Source organism: Camellia sinensis, chromosome 2, assembly GCF_055761805.1.
Source record: "Camellia sinensis isolate YWXY chromosome 2, ASM5576180v1, whole genome shotgun sequence".
Classification (NCBI taxonomy): domain Eukaryota; kingdom Viridiplantae; phylum Streptophyta; class Magnoliopsida; order Ericales; family Theaceae; genus Camellia; species Camellia sinensis.
Window position 1 is genome coordinate 167,625,992 of NC_138962.1, and position 9,737 is coordinate 167,635,728.

Genomic DNA, 9,737 nt, shown 5'->3' on the forward strand with positions numbered 1-9,737 from the left:
GTGAGGAGCCTGAGCAGGAGGTTGACGCGGTGGTCGGCACTAAAGTCAGAGACGCCGAGATGGGAGCAATCGAATAGGTGGACACTGTTGATCTGGATTGATCCCTGTGTTTCTCTTTTTTCTTTTGGTTTTGATGTAACCGGGCTACGCCCCACTTTTGTAATCACGCTTTATAATGAATGAAAAGTTTGAACTTTCTGCTCACCATGTCATGTGAATTTTTTGTTTGCCTTGTGTAATTGTCATTTTCTTCGGTCTAACAAGCAAACTTACCTTGTTTAAAATATTTGTTGAATATAACACCAATATTTTGAGCAGGCGAACAATGTCAGTTCGATGAGTGAGCAAATTCAGCTCTACATTGGTGAGCAAGTAACAGCTCGGGTGATCATAAGCAAAATCTGCTCTTTATTCGGCGAGCAAAAACCAACTCGGTCAATGATGAGCCAATCAGCCTCGCAATTAGGGCAAAATTGGCTCTCCTCAAGTATAAATTGGGCAAAATAACTATTTTCATGGGCGAGCAATATCAGCTCGACCTTAACTCTAGTTGGGCAAAATGCCATTATTTGTACGGGCGAGCAATGTCAGCTCGGCCCCAATGCAAGTTGGGCAAAACGCCACTGTTTGCATGGGCGAGCAATATCAGCTCGCCCTAAACTCTAGTTGGGCAAAACACCAATTGTTTGTACGAGCGAGCAATGTCAGCTCAGCCCTAATGCAAGTTGGGCAAAACGCCACTGTTTGCACAGGCAAGCAATGTCAGCTCGGCCCAAACACAGGTTGGGCACAACGCCAACTGTTTGCACAGGCAAGTAATGTCAGCTCAGCCCAAGCACAGGTTGGGCATAACGCCAACTGTTTGCACGGCTAAAGTCCAGCCGTTGTTGGCTACTTGCCCCTGGTAGTCATAGTAGCTCAATATCCTTGTCATGTCTTTGTACAAAAATGCATAGTATAAGAAAAAGGTGGGCTATCTTCCATTACATGTCACTAATTTACATTAAATGCCAAAAGGCCAAGGTTCAAAAGGCAAAGGAATAGAAATGATTACATTTCAAAAGTAAAATATCTTGAGATTAGCTGCATTCCACTATCTGGGGACAACTTTACCATCTAAGTCTTCCAAGTGGTATGCCCCTTTGCCTGCAAGGCCAGTTATCTTGTATGGCCCCTCCCAATTCGCTCCTAATTTGCCTTCACCAGGGATCACTATGTTGCCCATTACCTTCCTCAAGACCCAGTCTCCAATCTTGAATAGCCTAGGATGCACAGTCTTGTTGTATTTTTTGGAGAGCTCTTACTTGTAGGTCGCTCTGTGGATTAGAGCTCGTTCCCTTCTTTCTTCAGCTAGGTCAAGTTCTAGGGCCACAACTTCATTGTTCAAGTCTGGCTGAAAACTTTCAGATCAGATGGTTGGCATGCCGATTTCCAATGGTATGACAGCCTCCATGTTGGAGGCCAAGGCAAATGGAGTTTCCCCGGTAGAGCGTCTCAGTGTAGTGCGGTATGCCTAGAGCACATTGGGGAGTTCTTCAGCCCACTTCCCTTTGGCCGTCTCTAGTCGCTTCTTTAGCCCGTCTAGGATGGCTTTGTTTGAAGCTTCTACTTGACCATATGACTGAGGGTAGGCCAGTGTGGAATTGTAAAACTCAATCTTTAACTCTTCGCAAAATCCGCGAAAGGGTTTCCCATCGAACTGAGTGCCATTATCCGAAATGAGGGCCTTTGGGATACCAAAGCGAGTGATGACATTCTGCCAAACAAACTTTTTTACATCTTTTTCCTTGATGGTTGCCAACGGCTCAGCCTCAACCCACTTAGCGAAGTTATCGGTAGCAACGATGAAAAACTTGCGGTTACCCGGAGCTATTGGAAGTGGTCCTACAATATCAAGCCCCCAAAGAGCAAATGGCCAAGGACTTGTAAGGGGGAGCAACTTTCTGGCTGGCTGGTGGATTTAGTGAGCAAATTTTTGACATTTTTCACACCTGCGAAGATATTTCTGTGTGTCCGCCTGCATACATGGCCACCAATAACTTTGGGAAATTACTTGGTAAGCTAAAGACCTACCCCCAATATGACTCCCGCAGATGCCTTCATGAATCTCGAAGAGGAAAGCTTCTACCTTTCTGGGGTGGATGCACTTTAGGTATGGCCCAGTGAAAGACTTATTGTATAAGGCGCCAGATGAAGATAGCCAAAAACGCTCTGATTTAGCCCTGATCTTGTTGGCCTCCTTCTTTTCAATGGGTAGAATTCCATCTTTTAGGAAGGCGACGATATGATCCATCCAGGACGGTCCTAAGTCAGTGCAGAGTACTTCGGGCACCTCTGGTTCCTTGATGCTTGGTCGGGGTAAGAATTCTATCATCAAAGGATTGAGAAAAGTTGTTTGCATGGATGCTAAGCCGGCCAGTTCGTCGGCTGCGTTGTTGTCCTCGCAGCTAATTTGTTCCATTCTTATTGCGACGAACTTTTTGATTTCTGCGCGTACCAACACTTGATATTGGGCCATCCTTTCATCCCCGGCCTCATATTCCCCAAAGACCTGATTGACTACCATCTTGGAGTCGCTGAATGCCATAAGTTCTGATGCTTTCATTCTCAATGCACTCTTCAATCCGGCGAGGAGGGCTTTATATTTCACCTCATTGTTGGATGCTGGGAAACCGAGTGTGATCATGTGCTCGATGGTCAGCCCATCTGGGGAAGTCAGCACGATCCCCAGCCCCGCGCCATGTCTGTTGGAGTCCCCATCGACGAAGAGCTTCCACATCTCGCCAATGAACAACTTCCAACAGTCGGAGGAATTTTGAGAATTCCTTAACTCCAAGGTACTGGTCGGCACATTCTGGTTTCTTTCTATGTCTCTGTCGAGCTTGTGTTTTAGCAGGTTGTCCGGCTTTTTCATTTCTTGCTCGGCTTTCTCTTGCCTTCTGCCACTTGTTGTCCAACACTTGTTTCTGCTATCTGAACTGTGGGCTGCACCAAATCTGCGCTAGCCAAATCGACAGGGTAAACACGATGTGTTCCAGGAGAAAATTTTGTCACGAAGTCGGTAAGAGCTTTGATAGTAGTGCACGATTAGAACTTGATATTGTATTGCCCCAATTCCATGGCCCACTTCAAAATTCTACCGGTAAAATCTGCCTTTTCAAAGAGGACCTTAAGTGGAAATTCGGTTAGCACAACTATTGTGTGGGCATGAAAATAGTGCGTCAGCTTTCTGGAAGCCATCATCAGGGAAAGAGTGATTTTTCTAGCGGCCGATATCTTGATTTAGCCGGTAGCAGGGTCTTGCTTATGTAGAAGATGTCAGCGCGGACAAAGACGACGCTCACCGCGTGTTGAGAAACTGCCAAGTAGAGATACAGTTCTTCACTTGGTTTCGGTGTGACCAGGATTGGGGCTGAGGAAAGGTATATTTTTAGATCCTCCATTGCATGGCCGCACTCGTCATCCCAAAAGAACTTGGGCTTCAAAGTTTTGAAGAAGGGCCAGCAATGATTTGAAGATCGCCTGATAAATCAGTTCAGGGCGGCTACCATTCCGGCGAGATGTTGCACGTCCTTCATGGAGTTTGGACGCTCCAATTCTTGTATTGCCTTGATCTGGGAAGGGTCGGCTTCAATTCCTCAATTCGTGACCAAAAAACCTAGAAATTTTCCGGTGCCAACTCCAAAGGCGCACTTGGAGGCATTCAAACGCAACTTGTGATATTTAAGTATGGCAAACATCTCTGCTAGGTCTGCGAGGTGTTGAGACTTTTCCTTGCTCTTTACCACCATATCATCGATATAGGCCTCCATAGTGCAGCCAAGAAGGGGAGCGAACATTTTGGTTACCATCCTTTGAAAAGTTGTCCCGGCATTTTTCAGTCCGAATGGCATGACCTTGTAGCAATACAGGCCTCCTGGAGTGGTGAACGAAGTGATCTCTCGGTCTGGTTCGTACATGGCTATCTGGTGGTAGCCACGATATGCATCTAGGAAGGTAAACCTCTGATGATCAGCGATTAGATCCACCAGCTGGTCGATTCTATGAAGGGGGAAGCACCCACGGTTGACCTTCTTATAATCGATGCACACCCGCTATTTACCGTTCTTCTTCGGCACTACCACCGTGTTAGAGATGCATCTAGGGTACTGTACTTCTTCTATTGCCCCTGCTTCCAGCAAGTTCTTGACCTCTTCCGCCACTATCTCGGCATGGTGCAAGGTCGAGCGCCGCGTCCTCTGGATGACCGGTCGTGCATTCGGGAAGACATTCAATTGGTGGCAAATAATGCTAGGGTCGGCGCCAGGCATATCGTAAGGCGTCCATGCAAAGGCCTCAATGTTGGAAACCAAAAAGTTGACATAATCGAGTCGTTCGGCGCTGGACAAAGATGATCCCAAAAGAAAGAACTTATTTGGATCATTCTCGTCGACGTGCACTTACACAAAATCTTTCACCGATTTCTCCTTGGCCTTTTTTCCCACGTCTTCCAGGACTTTCTTCCTTTCTGGTCCTTCTATCATTTGAACGAGGCCCTTGGTAGCCCGACTGCCATTTACTGCGACAAAGCACTGTTTTGCCATTACTTGGTCTCCCCAAACCTCTTCTACTTGTCTGAATGACGTTGGAAAGCACAGGACCTGATGGTAAGTTGATGCTACTGCCTGCATGGCATGCAACCAGTCCCTGTGCCCAGGATTAAGTTATAGGTTGATGGGACCTGAAGCACCCAAAATTCCACTTACTTGGTAACTGATCTTGCTTTGACAGGCAATATGATCTTTCTGATCGGCCATTCCGGTTGAGAGTTAAAGCCAACCAAAGGGGACGTTGCTGGAGCCAAGTCTTTGTCCTCCAACTTCATCAGTTTGAATGCGTCATAATACATGATCTCGACTAAACCCCCCTAATCAATTAGAATTCTTTTGATGTCGAAGTCCTTGACGTGAAAGGTCACCATTAAGGCATCATTATGAGGCACTTGAATTCTCTCCAAGTCCTTGCTTGAAAAGGTCAGGACGTCTTGTACCTCAGTTTTTCTTTTTTTCATGGCGGGTTGAACGAAGAGCACTTCCCTCATGTGCTCGACTTTTTTTATCATCCCTCTCAGCTCGTAAACCCGTGCCGGTTCGATGATGCCATGAATGACATTGATTACGCCTTAAGGCGCCGCATCCAAGGCAGTAAGGTTGTTTGGCTTGGCTTGTCCCTGGGGAGCGGCCCTCATACCCCCGTCTATGTACTGTTCCAGATGCCCAGCCGCCACCAGCTCCTCCAAATGTTGTTTGACCGACACACAGTCCTCCATTCGGTGCCCCTGTTCTTCATGGAAGGTGTAGCGATACCTCGAGTTAAAGCCCCTCTGCGTGTTTCCCAACTTGGTCAGCCAACGGACGTAACGTTCACCTCAAATTTCCTTCAAGATGTGGTTAATAGGTATTTTAAAGACAGTGGTGATTCTGGTTCACGCTTTTAACTTTCTCTTGGCATCTTCCTTTCAATCACGAGGAGTGTTAGCTCGGTCGTCTCTTCGACTTTTGTTCCTATCATTGCGATTTGAACCGCGATGTTGGTTTTTAGCTCGGTCGTTTGGGCAGTTATCCTCCTGTCCCACCGAGTGAACCTTTCCCACCACTCTTCTATCTGTCGCGACCGAATTTACCTTCTCGGTTGCGGTGGTGGCATCATTCTCTACTCAGATGTGTTCATTGATCCACTGCATCAAAGATTCCATGGTTATGGGCTGGTTTATCGTAAGGGAATCTCCCAGTCTATGTCTGACTAGGAGGCCCCTCTTGTATTGTGTGATCGCCAGATTTGTGGGGCAATCGAGGATCTCATTGTAGGTTTCCTAGTACTTGGCATTGTATGCCTTCAAAGAGCCTCTAGATTCTATCTTGACGCATAGGAGATGGTCAACCTCCTTCGATGTTCGAGTGTTGGTTTTGAATCTGGTGACGAAGGTCGCTGCTAGTTGCTGCCATCTCTCGATGCTCCCCTTCGGAAGCCTTTCGAACCATTTCATGCCCAGCTCTTCCAAGTTTGTTGGGAATATGAGGCACATCAAGGCGTCATTACACAGTGGCCAACCATTACTTTCCGGTAATGACTCACGTGCATGTACGGATCCGTCTTGCCATCGTATAACATGAACTTAGGTTGGTGGAATTCGGCAGGAAGCGGCATGCTCTCAATTTCTGGGACAGTGGGGTTACGGTAAGTCTCGCTAGCTCTCTGTCCACCAGCGCTGCCATTGCCACTTCCTCACTACAACGGATTTGGGGACTCAGCCTTTGCAATGTCGGCACTCTCTAGTTTTCTACGTCGAGCCCACTCCTCCAACACATCCCTCAGGTCTCCCGAATGGGTGAAGTAAGAGTATCTCGACGTCATCGACAGACGTGAGAGACAGTAGCTGCTGTCGCGAGTGTAAGATCTCCCCACCTGTGTGTTGGAGTCCCTAACCCCATAGCTTCTGGTGATAGAGAGAGAGGGCGTCTTATCTTGGCGGCGACTACCAGAGCGAGGGGACGGGGTGCACTTACTGCGGTTGCCTTCTTCAGCAACACCCTTCCCCTTGATCTGGTGCTTCAGCGCCTCCATTTCAGCTGCCATCTTGTGAATGAGGGCATCCTGGTCTCTGAGTTTGTGCTCCAGGCACTGAGCATACGACTCTCCCCATTGTCGACGTCCCTCTGGACTCTTCGATTGATCAGTGTTCCTTACGCGTTTGTCTCACGCACCTCTGGAAGTGGCCTCCAGGCCCGCCTTAGTCGAAATAACATGCGGGCCATCTCTCCGTCGGGCAGACTCTGGTGTGATACCATCGACAATGAACAGCGGAGTTTCGTCATCATTAGCCATGGAAATGGTCGAAAAAGCTTGAAGAGCAAGGTTTATCTGTCAAAGTTTTCCACACAGACGGCGCCAATTGTACGGGGTGAAATATCCTTCGTTCTCCTTGAACTCAAGCTTTACGTAACGCTATTTGACCTAAAAATAGAAAGACGGTGAGCTGCCCGGCGGTGTGCTGCTGGATAAAACCTCCAACCATCAAGTCATTACACTTGGAGAAGAAGAAAAAGAATGGGAACAGAGCACTTTTTAAAGAGAGAGAGAGTTCTGAATTCCTTCAGGTTGCTTACCTCTAACGTTCCCCCATTCCTCATTTTTCTAGGTTGGCCATGTAGCCTCAGAGATTGTGGGTGCACTACCTCTGCTGTCCTTCCCTGGACAGGTGGTTGTGCTCCCCTCTACCTTCCCTATACGTGTAGAGACCAAAACCTCCAAACACTGTTTGTCGAACCCCCAAACGATATTGACGCATACCAGGAGTGGATTTTCCCTTCATGATATCATTGGTCCAGGTGGCTTACACAACCGGGCCATCAAGATCGACCTACAACTTGGAGAAAACACCACAATAACTGCAATGGCCGAACTATACTAAATCAGTTTATCTGAACTGACTGGCCGTGAGACACGCAGTTTTGGTACCTCGGTCTCGCCTTGCTACCTTACAAACTATCTCGGCCCATATTCAGTCTAGACTGTCTGCAACTCGGCCCAACGTATCATTGTCCACAGCTCGTCTTCTACATTCCTGTTGGTGATCAGCTCGGCCCAATGAGATGGGCCGGGGGTCGCGTTGGTTCAGCTCGGTCTGACATAGGGCCTGGGCCTCACAAGGCACAACACGACCCACGCTACCATAGCTCGGCCCTACTGTTCGGCGCAAGTCCCCCTCTCAGTTCCCATTCTTGCCAATCAAAGAAGAAAAGAAGTTACATTTACTTATTTAGGATTAATACTTGGTGAAACTACACACTCTAGTTCTCAATCTGAAGTGCACAAAAAAATTCTTAAAAACCGAAAGTCGTTATATGAAATAAAAAATTAAAATGATTTTACTCATATTCTAAATTAGATGCATAGAAAAATTGTGAATGTAAAACCATATACCAAAAAATAAAAAAAAAGAAATTTCAAAAACAAAAACATAAACAAAACTGATTGTAGATGATCTGATCAAATATCAACAAACAAATTTGATTTAAATGGTTCTAAATACTAAAATCAGAACACATAGAAAACAAACTATAATTCATATATAAAAAATACTAGTTTTTTCAATTATATAGAAGAAAATAACGAATGGGGAAAGTGGGTTACTCATATTCACAAGTTATCCAGACAAAGCTCTCTCCTTTTTCACCCAATCATGAAAATTTCTTTAGATTTTTGAAACAAAAAGACAAAGAACCTAGATTGCGGGGAAGGCAGAGGAGGAGAGGGGTGGTACCTAGAGAGTTGGAGTTTGGCTGGAAACCTATTTACATATCTCAAATTTAGGAAAAGTGTCAGAAAATCACATATGAAAAGAAATTCAAGAAACGGATAGATCAACACAAGTGTAGAGAAACAGACACTGGAGTGATTTTTGTAATGCTTGTTGTCAATAACATCATGTTTAATTTGCTTACTTTTCTTTTTTTTTTTAATTTTTAAATCACTGTTCCAAAGCACAAGATAGTAACAACCAATTCATGGTGATCAAGGACAGCTTTAATTCACATAACATGCATCTATGAAATCAGAAACAAGATCTAGTGGCAAAGAACTTCATTTCAAGTTAACAATAGACAACAAATTTCAATGTAAACTGCAATCACAATATAAAATAACCAAATGTTTAGAATTGAACACAATCCACAACTGTACGAATTTTATTATAGGCATGAAGCATCATCTTCCCTCATTTTTTATGTTTCTATAACCAGCATTCATGTGCTTGTAGAATGATTTTCAAGTCACAAACACGTGAAACAAAATGAAACATCAAAGATTCATTCCAGGACTTTCCCTCTGTGACCCAAATTGGTTGCTAAAATCTTATGCTAAGCAGTCAACAGACATAACAAGTAAAATCCAACAGAATTCTTGACAAAGTTTTCTTTTATGGATTATACAATTTCATTGCAAAATGGAGTTAAGGAACCTTTAAGCCTAAAGGATGGGAAGCAGAATGAGACATTTGAGTTATATGAAAGATTGTTCAGTTCAACAATTCAAGTAAATTCAATCCAGACCTTAACATAGAAGCAAATATGATGAAACAGTAAGCAATTTCAAAACACTTAAAACCATGGATACATCGAGTAATGAGTGTCGAATAAAATACTTAAGGGAACAGTTTACAGTAGAAATTGTAAATGAAGTAATCTAGAAATGAGAAATCAGCCATACAAGGCTTAATGGTCCACTAGTAAACTGCAATTATTGATGTTAAGCTATGAATTCATGCTCAAGAAAGTGAATACTCATGAAACTAGAATAGAAACCCACAAAGGAAATCAAATGTAGATCTCAAAAGATGACTTACTAAGAAGAAGAATCAATAGAGGGTCCTCTTCGACTGATCTGCTGCATCAAGAAGTTGATTTTGGCATTGTATTTCGTGCGATTGGGCTCCAAGATTTGAATTCTTTCTACTAGCTCGTCATTGATTCTTCATTGCTCTTCAGACTCCCTTGTAGTAGCCTTAGTATCCCTCTCAAGTTGGGCACGGGTATGTTTTCTAGATAATGTTGTACTTGGTTTTCAACCACGTCTTAAGCCTCGTATGTAGCCAGATTTTTGTCCAAATACCTCAATAGAAAGTTGCTCATCAGATAACGAGCCAGATCCATCTTCAATAGCTTTGTCATGCTGCTTTTCAAGCTTGTACTACAATATTC

At 44.7% G+C, this 9,737-nt stretch overlaps 1 protein-coding gene across 1 annotated transcript; it reads right to left on the minus strand.

Moving 5' to 3' along the window:
* Nucleotides 1-1,513: 1,513 nt before the first annotated feature.
* On the minus strand, nt 1,514-2,914 carry LOC114322227 (uncharacterized). The gene is made up of 2 exons (XM_082913187.1): nt 2,074-2,914; nt 1,514-1,884 (listed from the first exon to the last, which is right to left on the minus strand). The coding sequence occupies exons 1-2, from the start codon at nt 2,912-2,914 to the stop codon at nt 1,514-1,516; spliced, it is 1,212 nt and encodes a 403-aa protein (XP_082769313.1).
* Between the last annotated feature and the right edge of the window lie 6,823 nt (nt 2,915-9,737).

Bases quoted from the DNA above. Each gene is read 5' to 3' on its own strand.
- LOC114322227 (XM_082913187.1), bottom strand. From the start codon at position 2,914: ATGAAAAAGCCGGACAACCTGCTAAAACACAAGCTCGACAGAGACATA. The intron at 1,885-2,073 runs GTAGGTCTTTAG...TTGATATTGTAG, and splicing joins CTGCGGGAGTCATATTGGGG to GACCACTTCCAATAGCTCCG.